The sequence below is a fragment of the Antechinus flavipes genome, chromosome 3 (assembly GCF_016432865.1).
Source record: "Antechinus flavipes isolate AdamAnt ecotype Samford, QLD, Australia chromosome 3, AdamAnt_v2, whole genome shotgun sequence".
In the NCBI taxonomy this organism is placed as follows: Eukaryota; Metazoa; Chordata; class Mammalia; order Dasyuromorphia; family Dasyuridae; genus Antechinus; species Antechinus flavipes.
In genome coordinates, this window is record NC_067400.1 from 387,367,461 (window position 1) to 387,381,460 (window position 14,000).

At 33.6% G+C, this 14,000-nt stretch overlaps 1 protein-coding gene across 1 annotated transcript in view; it reads left to right on the plus strand.

Annotated features, from left to right (window-relative positions):
- The window catches only part of HECW2 (HECT, C2 and WW domain containing E3 ubiquitin protein ligase 2), a 295,562-nt gene that overhangs the window by 198,178 nt on the left and 83,384 nt on the right, over positions 1–14,000 (plus strand). Inside the window, exons 14-15 of the mRNA XM_051985971.1 lie at positions 8,584–8,718; positions 11,564–11,666. Of these exons, the coding sequence (XP_051841931.1) occupies positions 8,584–8,718; positions 11,564–11,666 (238 nt within the window). The remainder of the gene's footprint in view (positions 1–8,583; positions 8,719–11,563; positions 11,667–14,000) is intronic.

The following is a 14,000-nucleotide window of genomic DNA, read 5'->3' on the forward strand; positions in this document are numbered from 1 at the left end:
AATAAAAATTATTGGGAAACTTAGAAAACAGTCTGATGTTAACTAAGCAAAGAACAACATCTCAAATTATATATTAAGATAAGTTTAAAATAGATATGTGATTTAGATATAAAAGATGATCTTATAAATAAATTAAGAGCATATGGGAAAATATACCTGTCATATCTGTTGATAAGGGAAGAGTTAACAACCAAAATAAAAATAAAGAGGATTACAGAAAGTCAAAATGAATAATTTTGGTTCATAGAATTAATAAGGTTTTGCACAAACAAAACTAATTCAGCCAGAATTAGAAGAAAAGTAGGAAACCAGGGTGGGGGTATAATTTTTCAGTAAGTTTTTGTTATAAAGGCTTCATTTCTCAAATATATATAGGAATCTGAACTAAATTTATAAAAATGGTAAATCATCAAAAGATATTAACAGGCAGTTTTGAGAAGAAGAAATCAAAGTTATCAATATTCATCTGAAAATGTTCTAAATCACTAATAATTAAAGAAATCAAAATAAAACAAGTCTGATTTGTCACTTCACACCTATCAGATTGTTTAATATGACAGAAAAAGAAAAAGACATGCTACAGGGATATGAAAAAATAAAGACACTAATGTATTGTTAGTAGAGTTGTGAATTTATCCAGCCATTCTGAAGAACAATCTGAAGCTATACCCAAAGAGCTATAAAATTATAATGCCCTTTGACCCAGCAATATCACTAATGTGTCTATATCATAAAAAGATCAAAGAAAAAGAAAAAGGACACATACACACACATACAAAAAAAATATGGCAGCTCCTTTTTTTTGGTGACAAAGATTGGAAATTGAGGAATACCTATTAATTGATCAATGGCATAAGATTATGATAGAATGCTATTGTGCTGTGGGGATGGTTTCAAAAAAACTTGGAAAGACCTATTGGAATTGCTGAAAAGTAAAGGGAACAGAAACAGAAGAACATTGTATTTAATAACAGAAATTGTGATAATTATTAATTGTGAAAGATTTAGCTGACCTAATCAATATAATAATCCAAAATGAATCCAAAAGACTCATGATGAAAAATGATATCCCCTTCCAGAGAGAAAATTTAAGAATTCTGAGTGTAAATTGAAGCATGTTTTTAAATAGTAGCTTTTTATTTTTTAAATACATGCAAAGATAGTTTTCAGCATTCACTCTTGCAAAACTAGTATTCTAAATTTTTCCCTTGCCTCTTCCCCCTCTCCCTCCCTTCAACAGTGAGTAATCAAATATAGGTTAAACATGTGCAGTTATTCTAAACATATTTCCACATTTATCATATTGCACAAGAAAAGTCAGATCAAAAAGGGGAAAAATGAGAGAGAAAAAAACAAGCAAGCAAACAACCCACCACAACAAAAAAAGATGAAAATACTAGTTTGTGATCCATATTCAGTCCCCATAGTCCTCTCTCTGGATACAGATGGAAGGTCTCCATTCACAAGTCTATTGGAATTGGTCTGAATCACCTCATTGTTGAAAAGAGCTAAGTTGATCATCACATAATCTTGTTGTGTACAATGTTCTTTTGGTTCCACTTACTTCACTGAGCATCAGTTTATGTAGGTCTCTCCAGGCCTCTCTGAAATCATCCTGCTGATCATTTCTTATAGAACAATAATATCCCACAACATTCATATATCATATCTTATTCAGCCATTCTCCAACTGTTGGGCATCCACTTTGTTTCCAGTTCCTTGCCACTATAAAAAAGATTGCATAAACATTTTTGCCTTTTTATGATCTCTTTAGGATACAGACCCAGTAGAGATGCTGCTGAATCAAAGGGTATACACAGTTTTATAGCCCTTTCAGCATAGCTCCAAATTGTTCTCCAGAATGTTTGGATCAGTTTTAGCATATTTTTTACTTTATTTTTCTTGTTTGGGGGTGATAGTTATAGAATAACACAGCTAATATAGAAAAGTTTGCATGACTTCACATGTTTAACTGATATACTATGCTTGCCTTCTCATTGAGTTGGAAGGAAAGAAAACTGAAATTCAATTTTTTACAGAAATGTTTAAATTTTTTTTAAAAAGATCATTGGTAACTTTGACGAGTAGTTTCATTTGAATGATTAGATCAGAAACTAAATTGGATAGAATTTAGAAGTGAGAGTTAAGAGAAGAAGTGGATTGCCTAATGTAAACAAATTTCTCAAGAAGTTTAACTAAAAGGGGGTGGAGAGATGTAGGATGATAGTAGAGATGATAGGATTAAGTGAGGGTTGAATTTTTATAAGGGTAGGGATGGCATGGGTGTGTTTGTAGGCATGAGGGAAGGAGGCATCAGAAAGGGAAAGATTGAAAATTAAGGATGATAATAGATGAGGAAATATTCTAGAGATGATGGAAGGGGATGTGATCAAAAATGCATTTATTTGGTGTGTCCTTGACAAGGAGAAGAGGCATCTCTTCATTTGAGACTGGAGTAAAGAAGAAGATATGGGGGGAAGATGTTTGAGGGATGTGAATTAAGAAGAAGCTCTTAGATGATGTACTTAATTTTTTAAAAATTTAAAAATTAAATAATTAAAATATCACTTAATTCTTATGAAAATTAAGTGATATTTAAGGTCTCCAGCTAAGAAGGAAGGAAGAAGGGCTGTTGTGGATGATTTGAGAAAAGATGACAAGGCTTGGACTTATAGATGTGGGGAGTTCAATAGCAAATTGAGCCAATGATTGCCATGTTACAGTAAAGGCTAGAAAATGGATAACATAAATTTGAATTGTAACCAATTAGCATAGTTTCATGATTTACTCTAATTCTTTTGTTCTAGGAAATAGAAAGTGGGAATATTCCAAGGTCGGACTTTGTTCTTATATGACCAGTGATAGGACAATGGAGTAAAGGATTCTAAAGTGGATCCAGTGGATCCAAAGGATCAATATCTTTTGATAATGTAGGATTGAATTAATCCATCGAGGGGCCACAATAGGAAAAGGAGACAAGTTTAACCAATACAGAGATAGCAGAACTGAGAAATAACTGAATGATATAAAGAACAGAAGTAATGATAGGTTCAAGGACTGACTGAGGTTCAGGGTTCTAATGCATTAGGGAAAGGTATATATACATATATATTAGTTTTCTTGTATAAGGGTGGGGGTTCTGAAGAAAGAATCCATTAAGGAAGAAAAGATAATGTCCTGGGAGTTTGACAGATAATGGTTCAAAGGCATGTACATGAGAAAGGGAGAGAGAGAGACAGAAACAGAAACAGAGAGATTCATTTCTATATATTTCTATTAACCCCCGTATACACACATATATATTATTTTTTTCTTTTCAACCCTTTCCCCTTTACTAATAACAGGTAACTATTCTTTAACCAGACATCTGTGCAGTGTTTACTACCATCATTTGCCTTTCAATTAATTTAATTGAAAAAATTGAATCATTCCCTCTGTCTTCAGCAAATAGTATCATTCATATCTCTTCTATATTTTTATGATGGTCAAAAGATTGTGAGGGAAGACAAGGAATGATGTAAGAAATCAGTCACATGTATTCCCCCACAACATTGGGGAAAGAGCAATAACAAACTCCAAGAAAGGAAGGAATATGTGAATAATGTTTTGTTTTTAATTAAAGTAAATTAAAATAAATTATGTTTTTCAGCCTCATAGTACATAGTTTTGGGATCATCAATCTAGCTTTATTATATTGCTTCATTCTTAAATTATGGTTCTTTATTGTGATTAAAACCCTATTGTTCAGTGTATATGTATGAACAGGGTAGTTGTACATACTTTTATGGATCCTCATTTTATTTGGCAAAGATTTCTATGTAGACAATTTCAATTTCTTGTAAAGCTGCATTCTAGTTTTGTTGAGGCTATAGTTGTTATGTCTTAAGAAATACTGATGTCCTTTTCTGTTCTTAAAATAATAACTTTTTTTAGTATTGTGTGAAGAAAAAGTGTATTTTTTTTGGCCTTGCTAAAACACTACTTGGCTCCAACTGTCTTAAATTTCCTGGCTTTGACTGTGCCCTGGAGCAGGGAAAGGGTAGAAATTTTTAAAATGAGACTAGATTTTGGTGTGTTTGTATTCCTTTTGTTTCTTACCATGGTTTGAGTATAAATTAGTGAAGAGCTAGAAAGCTTGAATTCATATCCTTAATGAAACTTCTCATCAGTGGTTGTGTACTTTTCTATTGTTCCACAATTACTTTACTGGGAACTCTCCTGAATGTTTTCTGATATAATCCTCTGTTCATGCAATCAGAGTAATATGTTGCTTTTTCAAACAGAATGCATAAGCAAATGCTAGGTACTTTTAATAGATAATTATATGGTATTAGGGAATTATGAAATATAGTGTGCCCTAAATGAAAGACTATTAGGTCAATTTCTGTGCCGGCTTAAACTAGTTAAGATGTCTTATGGGACACATTCCTTTTCCCCAAATTAATTAGAAGGCGGTGAGCTTTGGAAAGATTTCTTGTAGTAATTAATACTTGTTTTACATGGAGAAATGACAGTCCTTTTACTCATATTCTGCCTTTTGCATGCTTTCCCTCTCCTTTGAATAAGTGTGTAAATTTTCACAGCTCTCCTGTGAATTAAATAATCCTTTTTATGCAGGCAGAGAAAGTCAGAAACTAAGCAGTCTTGTCCAAGGTCACGCATTGTGCCAGCATTGGAATGCCTGGGTCTTGATTCCTCATCCTGCATTCTATTAATGCTGTAGGTATGTGGTTTTGAGGGAGTTCTTACCCAGGACCTTGCTCCCCAAGTATTTGGCAGACTTAGCAAGCATGTGTAAACAATACACATAGCATTCCATCTGCCTCTGAAACAGAACCCTTTTTGAGTTAGAAAAATGTCACCTTTCTACCACCCACAGCAGTCTCGCAAATGTGTTAGGGAAGAGGATGTCCTGAGTGCCTGGAGCATGCTGTCCATAGCAAACTCCCAGTGGCCCGTAACTGTCCAATGTCAGGGAAACGAACCACAGGCCTAAGGCGTGTGGTTAGGGAAGCAGCAGAAATGGGGAAATAAGGGAAGGAAAAAGACCATAGGGAGAAAAAGAGAAAATTATTGCGACAAAACAGAAGAGAAAGAAAGGATATTCCATTTTCTGGGGAGTGATAGTGTCCTTAGCTGATAAATAGTGTCCCTGTCTGTTAATTGGTTTTATTTCATTTGGATGCATAATTTCATCATAATAGGAAACTCCCTCATTGGATGAAGATCCACAGCATTTTGTAACAAATTTTGAGAGTTACCTGGGGCACTAAGAGGTTGTGACTTTCCCATAATCACTTATTCATATGTGTCAGAGGAGAGATTTGAGTCTTTTTGGCCTCATACTTGATCTTCTAAATTTACTGAGTGCTTAATAATAAAAAATGACAATATTTGATAATGAAAAATGTTTCTGAATGAAAGTATTCCATAAGGACAGGTAGGCTTTTACAGATCTCTTGCTGTACAATTTTTATTTTAAAAAAATTTTAGTAATAATTTTTTATTCTCAAAATACATGCAAAAATATTTTTCAATATTCACCTTTGCAAAACTTTGTGTTCTAAATTTTTCTTTCTCCCTTCTCCCCACTTCTTCCCTAAACAAGTAATTCAATACATGTTAAACATATGCAATTCTTCTAAACATATTTCTACATTTATTATGCTGCATGAGAAAAATCAGATCAAAAAGGGAAAAATGAGAAAGAAAAAGTAAACAAACAAAAAAAGTGAAAATACTATGTTGTGATCCACATTCAATTCCCACAGTCCTCTCTCTGGGTGCAGAGGACTCTCTCCATCACAAGTCTACTAGAACTAGCCTGAATCATCTCACGGTTGAAAAGAGCTAAGTCCATCACAGTTGATTATCGTTATAATTTTATTGTTGACATGTACAATGATCTCCTGGTTCGGCTCATTTTTTTTTTTTTTTTACCAGCATCAGTTCATGTAAGTCTTCCCAGGCATCTCTAAAATAATCATCCTGATAGTTTCTTACAGAACAGTGATATTCCATAACATTCACATACCATAACTTGTTCATCCATTCTCCAATTGATGGGCATCTACTCAGTTTCCAGTTTCTTGCCACTACAAAGAGGGCTGCCACAAACATTCTTGCACGTGTGGGTCCCTTTCCCTCCTTTAAGATCTCTTTGGGATATAAGCCCAGTAGAAACATTTCTGGATCAAAGGGTATGCACAGTCTTATAGTCCTTTGGGCATAGTTCCAAACTGCTCTCCAGAATGTGTACAATTTCTCAGTCATGCAAATTGGCAGAAAGGTACAAAGAATACAAGGTTTCTAAGTATTTCAGCATTTGATTAAGACAAAGCACAGTCTGAAAGGCTCTCCTCTAATAAGAACTCCTATGTATATTTTAACATATTACAAGATTTCTTGATAAAACTCATATAGATAATTCATGTAATGATCTTCAGATTATTACAGTCAAATAAGGCATAAAACAGAAAGACATATGCTTATCAAATGCGTCTTCCATTGTCATAGAACTAATCCTGTATTACGTTCAAATGGAAGAATTCCCTATGTGTTGAAGTAGTCCAAATATTCCAATTTGGGGGTGTTACTATGTTGCCCCAAAGCATTAGAGGGCCATCTCAATGAAATTACTTAAAAAGAATGATTAATAATCCATAAAGGAAAACTGCCTGACTAAGAAAGGACCTTTTCAAACTTTGAGGTAATTTGCATGGCCAGTTGGAGGGCCACCAGTTATCAATATATTAATGAACATAACTGGGACCAGCACTACATATAAATGAAAAAGTGTGCCCTAAATTACATAGTAGATAATAAGCTGGATTGCATTTGCTTTTAACAATCCCAGATTGATGCTCATTCAAAGTCCATTTTTTAAAAACAAAATTGTTCTCTTCTATGGTTGCAAATTGTGGACCATCATAATTCCGAAGAATAAAAGTTATAAGGAATCCAGAAGTCATTGGAGAGGAATAGTAGGCAACAGTCTACTTCCAGGAATGACCTAAGCTAGAACAGCCAATTAAAAGATATACCAAAGATCTGCCATCTCATCATTGAGGGTTTTTTCTCCAGAGATACAGGTCACAATGAATACCAGTCCAACTAGAATGACTTCTATTTATGGCTTTCCAGAGTTCTTCATCATCATGGGTCAACTCAATATAACTATAGGCCCTTCTCATGTTCTCTTGAAATCTTGAGATTACAATGGCACACATAAGCTATCCATCAGACTATTTCTCCCCATGTTATAGTGAGATCATTACCAGTTTTTTTTTTTTAATCATACATTCCTTTGAAGGCATGCTTTATATCATTTATTCTTTGTAACTTCTTGTTTGTCATGTGCTTCCGTCCTCATCACACAAGGTGGTGCCGTTCTTTAAATAAAATGATCTACAAACGTAGTTCATTTTTTAAAGATAGTTTTATTTTTTTCAATTATCAGGCATTTATATCTTTACACACATCCCTACTGGAAAGAAAAGGAAATGAAAGAAGAAAGAAAGAAATCAAAGGAAGGAAGAAAGGGAAGGAAGGAAGAGAAGGGATAGAAGGAGGGGAGGGAGGGGAGCTAAGGGAAGAAAGGAAGGAAAGAAGGAAGGAAGGAAGGGAAGGAAAAAAGGAAAGAAGGATGAAAGAGAGGAAAGAAGAAAGAAAAGGGGAAGGAGGGACGGAAGAAAGGAAAAAAGGATAGAAGGAAGGAAGAAAGGGAGAGAGGGAAGGAGGGAATAAAGAAGGAAAGGAAGGAGAAAAGAAAGGTCCTATATCATATAAGAAAAGTCAAGTAAAAGAAATAGTCATGTTTGATACTTCCAAAAATTCATTTCTTAATCTGCATATTAGTTACCATCATTTTTCTTCTTCATATCTTTAAAGACCATAGTCTTTGATGATTCAAAAGTGCACATTACTAATATTTGTAATCTTTTGCTTCACAGAACAATTGGTGATCATTTAAAAAAAAAAAAACTTAATTTTCCAAAGGCTATAAAGTTGTCTCTGTTTCTTCTTTTCACTTCTGGACCCAAGTTTGCAAGATCTGTCCAGAATGTATATCTCATACTTATATGTATATAAACAAACAGGTAGATAGATGGATAGATGGGTGGATGTGTTTATATGCATATGTGTGTGTATTTTGTCCATTCAAATATACATTTTAGTCTAGACAATAGTCTAGATAATAGATATTTTTCATTCATTTTGCTTTTCTTGGGTGACTAATTTGTGTAAATTCATCTTTAGCTGTTGACAAATCATGTGATCTCTCAACCTCAGCTGTTTCATCTGCAAAAGGAAAGTGTCACAGTAAATACTTTTAAGTTCTATTCAAAGTTCTACAATTAATATAATTAGTAATAATACTAATATAGTTAATAAAATAATATAATCCTGTTGTAAAAGGATGTTAACAATAAGATAAAGATTTAAAAGACTTTGTAAAAAGAGGGCTAAGAAAGTGACTCCTAAGTATATTCATGTAATCCCAGGTTGTACAAGAGCTAGCCTGCAGTGAGGGCACATCTAGAGATGCAGCAAGTTTTAACCATAAGTTTGTCTGTCTTGTAGGCTTTTTTTGTCGACCACAATTCCCGTACCACCACTTTCATTGACCCTCGGCTCCCACTTCAGAGCAGCAGACCGACAAGCGCTTTGGTACATCGGCAACATCTGACCAGGCAGCGCAGTCATAGTGCTGGTGAAGTGAGTCACAAAGTGTTCTTGGGGACTTTCCTGATTGCTGATGAAAACTGATTAGGATGTGGCTCTACTTAGGTTGAGCTGGCCTAAAAAAAACTTTCCCTTTTTTTTTAGTTTGATGTAAGGTATTTTAATAAAGATTGAAGTTTAAAATATCAGCAGTTCTCTGAAAACACACAGAAACATAGTGAAAGGTTTTTGTTTTTTGTTTAAAGGAATGATCTTGTCCAGAGAAGATGGGGATGGGGAGGGCCATCATCTTTTTTTTTTTTTACAGCCTTATGCATAGATAGCTTCGTAATTATTTGTTTTACATATTCACTGTGGTTAACAAGAAAATACACATTCAAGTCAAGTCAACACAGATTTCTTTTTGAACACTTCCCATGTGCCAGGCAATGTGCTAAGTACTGGGGACATAAAGAATAGCAAAAACTATCTCTGCCCTCAAGAAACTCACAATCCAGTGGGAAAAAAAGAACTTTGTACAAACTATATGGAAGATAAATTGGAGATAATTTCTCCAATTTTTACCATTAAGTAACCAGAAAAGATTACTTGCAAATTTTAAACTTCAATAATTGGGAAATTAAGTTAAACATAAGTAAGAATTCCTTGGTAAAGGGCTGCTAAAATAAAAGTTTGGAATCTCCTTCACTGATGGTCTTTAAAATTGAAACGTGCATCTCTCTAAGGAGGGATTTCTGGTGTGCCATCATGCTGTTGGAGCTAAGGAAATGGGTTCTTAGGGTTGTAGATTTAAATGCTGGAGAGGATCTCAAGAGGTAGTTAAGGAGTTGGGCTGGCTGGTTTCTTCCAGCCCTAAATCTTTGGCATATTGATCCTAAAAGGTTTGGCCATCATATTGTTTTCTGTGGATTCTTAATGCAATGGCATATTGTAACCACTTGAGGGCACTCAAATTTCCTAATTACAAGTCACAAACAGCTTCACTTTATTACTGTAACAGTGAGCAAAGGGAGTGTTCAGATATATAGGTCGTTTGTCTTTCCACCAACAACTTAAATGTCTTTATTGTTTGGGTCCTGTATACATTATATGAAATATGCTTGGTATATCGTAAGCACTTAACAAATGCTTTTATATTTATTAATTCAAATGAATAATTCAAAACATTTCCCTAAAGCATTATTAGACAACACCAAATTTGCATTCTTTATATCTTTTCAACACCAGCATGATATGCTTTGGATTCTGGACTGATGAAATTTCATGACTGTATTTGATTCATTTGGGCTTAACTCTTTTGTAATTCCTTTTCTCAAAGAATAGTCCAGTTCTGATCGGCTTTGTGTGTTTACTAATTGTGTGTCTGTGTGTGAGTGTGTGTGTGTGTGTATTTCTGGAAGTTTATTTATGTGAAGCTCATATAAAATTTATAGCGCTGCTTGATATTCTGAGTATTTATAGCCCAAGAGCAACTTGTAAATCTTTACCCTATTTATCCTGTAAATTAGTAATGCTATGTTGCAGGATACTAGCACAATCCATTCTACAAACACAAATAAATCTCTTTACCTTTGGACCTGGTACTTTAAAAACAGGTAGTATATTTCTACTATGGCTGATGCCACATTATTTCTTCAGCAAATTCACCTTATTTTTCAGTTTTCATTAAGCAAATAATTCTAAGAATTATTCAAAAGGACCCATTTTTAGGGAAACCACAAATAAAAATGATACCAGTCCCTTAAATCTCTTTTATCAAATTTTTCTTAGAATCTAAATTATTGTGATAACCTAATGGATCCAATTTCAGGAAGAAATGCTGAAATAAACACTATCATTGTCTGAAGATTGTTTTTCATGTGAAACAAAGATATATGGTTGTTGCAGAACTCACCCTTCCTAATGTTCAATTATCTTCTACAATATTGTTAAACCTTTATAGGAAATGCCTATGTCTAGTCAGTGGTAGGAGGTACATCCTGTAGTATAGCCTATGTCAACTTGCCTATTCACTGTCTAATTTCAAGAAATGAGGAATTGGGGACAGGTCTCATTTCTAGTTCTAAGAATAGTGACTCATAGCGCCCTACTTGCAGGAAAAAAACCTTATATCTTTGGTATCTTTAAATAGTACCTTCATCCTGGTTAATAAAAACCATGGGTATTGATTGATCTCACAAAGGCAGTGGCTGACCTCATTGTACAAACCCAAGAATTTACACAATTCGTCAATGTGAGAAAAGACGCATGAGCCTTTCTGGCTAGACTCACTACCTTTGAAATTTAGAATATTGCAAAATATAAATGATACAGTACATTAAAATTGATATGTCTTTGAATGAATGTTACTGAATATTAATATATAAATATGATATATGCAATCTATCTTCTTATATCTTACCCCTTATAATTTGTGTTCTATGACGTTTTGGTAGAAGAGTGTATATGTGTGTTTATAAAGATGAAAAAAATTATAAAATATAAAGTCTCTCTAAAATATCAGATCCTCAAAACAAAATTGTTTTACATGTGTTTGCATATCTGGTTCAAGAACCTGTGTCTATATTATGTAATAAATGAATTCAATTAATACAATTAAATTAAATCCATTTGCTTGCTGCTGCTCTATAGGCATTAGGAAGCTAGTTAAAGGCTCCTGATCAATTCCTTTACTGAAATTTATAAAAAGAAGGAGGGGGTTTGGTTTAAAAATCGACATTAGGTCATTGCCCTAACTTGGCTCCCAAATCGATTCTTTTCTTGTTCAGGATTCACTTCTACAAATATACAAGCTATTTTCTAATGACACACTCTCAAGGTATGCTTTAGATGAGAACTCCAGTTCTTTGGCAGGATGTGACTATGTTTCCATTTACAGGTAGGAGAGGACTCTCGACATTCAGGGCCACCAGTTCTTCCTAGGCCATCCAGCACCTTCAATACTGTCAGTAGGTCACAGTACCAGGATATGGTTCCAGTAGGTATGTGATCAATGGCTATTTGACTCTTCAGATAAAGAAATTTTCATCTAATTTTACAGATCAGTGTGCAAAATAGGTGTGTATCTATGCTGTTTGTTGCTGTGGGTGTGGGGTCTAGATGACTCAATTGACATTCCATGCTGGTGAATTTTGACCTTTGAGTACAGTACAAGATTGAAGTGATTTGAAAACTGCCAGCACATCATAAGTATATCATATTAAAAAGCATTGTCAGATATGCTTTTGCACTTTGAAGTTCTATTTGTATTTTTCTCAAGAAACTTTAACAGTTTTAATTCATATTTGAATTTTAAAAGCATTGTATTGTTTTTAAAAAAAACAGAAAAATTATGGCAAACTTTTATATTAGTATTTTCTGAATATAAGTATCTGATTACTGAAAATGATAGAGAAAATGACTTATTATAGGATACATGAAATTTGGTCATTATAGATTCGATGAAATAATCACGTCCCAGACAGTAAGATCTAAGACTGAGAATATGTGACTTTACTGTGGTGTAATTAATTAAATGGAAAATACATTTGCAAAGACTTTTGAGAAAAGTGGCACTTCACTCCTGTTGCTCACTCAAGCAAAATAGAAATATTTCACCCTGTACTGGAAAAAAAAATAGAGAAGGATCATGGAATAGTGGAAAGAATGTTAATCAAGAGACCTGGGTTTTGTCTTTCTGTTGTCATTAAGTTTCATTATATCATATAATCTGTTTCTACAGTTACCTCACTTATAAAATGAGTTAATAAGATATGAGATAATCTCTGAAGTTCCTTCTAATTTTGAAATTCTATGATCCTATAATTCCATTGACATATAATAGGAACTTTCTTTTGTGTGAAACATTAAAGGATTTATAATATTTTTAGATATTAAAATTTTTTTAATTAAAAGATATTCTCTCAATAATTATGTTGACTGAAATAAAAAGATAAGCAGAGAAAAACTTGAGAAATAGTTGAAAAACTTTCAACTTTTGTTTTTAATTATCTAATATATTCTTGATTCCTTTAAACTTTTCTAGATTGTAAATGCAGTATTCTTTTTCTTTTTAGTTCATTTTTTGTCTGCTTCCTAGCACTATTAGGAATAAGTATGATTTTGTTAATTTTTTTTGTTTTGTTTTGTTTTGCTGATACAATTTAGGGTTAAGTGACTTGCCCAGGGTCATACAGCTAGGAAGTATTAAGTGTTGGAGGCTAGATTTGAACTGAGTTCCTCCTGACTTCAGGGCTGGCACTCTATCCACTGTGCCCTATAGTTGCCCCTAAATTTTTATTTGTCTGATGAATGCATGTTTGGAAAAAAATGAAGAAAGCTAGGATACAAAATTCCTTAAACTTCTAAATGAAGTCATCTACATGAAGTAGAAGAAGAAGGAGAAGTTGGAGGAGTAGAAGGAAAAGGAGGAGAAGGAGGAAGGAAAAGGAAGAAGAAAAAGGAAAACCAAGAAAGAAGGAAAAGGAAGAAGGAGGAGAAAAAGGAAGATGGAGGAGAAGGAAGAATGAGGAAGAGGAGAAGCAAAAAGGAAGAAAAGGAGGAGAAGGAAGGAGGAGGAGAAGGAAGAAAGAGGAAAAGAAGGAGAAGGAAGGGGGAGGAGGAGGAGAAGGAAGAAGAACGAGGAGAAGGAGAAGAAGAATTCAGCAATAACAACATGATGATAATGAGACCATTTGATCCAACCCATACATGAAACAGAATCTCCAACATACTGATAACTGGTCAATCATTTATTTTTTGCTTGAATATCACTAGTGAATAACACTAGAGTCTGGGGAGGAGTGAGGAATGTGATATATATAACCTCTGAAAACAATGCATTCAATTTTTTTATACCTCTAATTATTAAGTTCTTCCCTACTTCCTGACTATAATTACTTTTTGGAACTTCAACTCTTCAATCCTATTTCAGCTCTCTGGAACTAAATGAAACAAATCTGTTTTTATTGATTTTTTTTTTTCTTTAAACCAGGCATTAGTCAGTAACTTTGGCCTCCATAGAGGCTTCTGTGTGTGTATGTTAAAATCTGTTCTTTGTTTAATATTTTTAAATTTTACTTATTGTCTATAAGTTCACTCTTTAAATTTTACAAGTCTTAGAATGTAATTTCTTCCCTATGTTCATGTCTAGGTCAAAGAAATATAATGAAACTCTCAATACTACCCAAACAAATTTATAGCTTTAATGTGGTGCCACTAAATGGAAAACTTCATAAAATTAAATAAAGTCAAATTGTCAAAAATATCTAAATGAATTAATTGTAAGGGGAAAAATAAAGAAGTACTAGCCTGCCAGATGTTTAATTATATTGTTA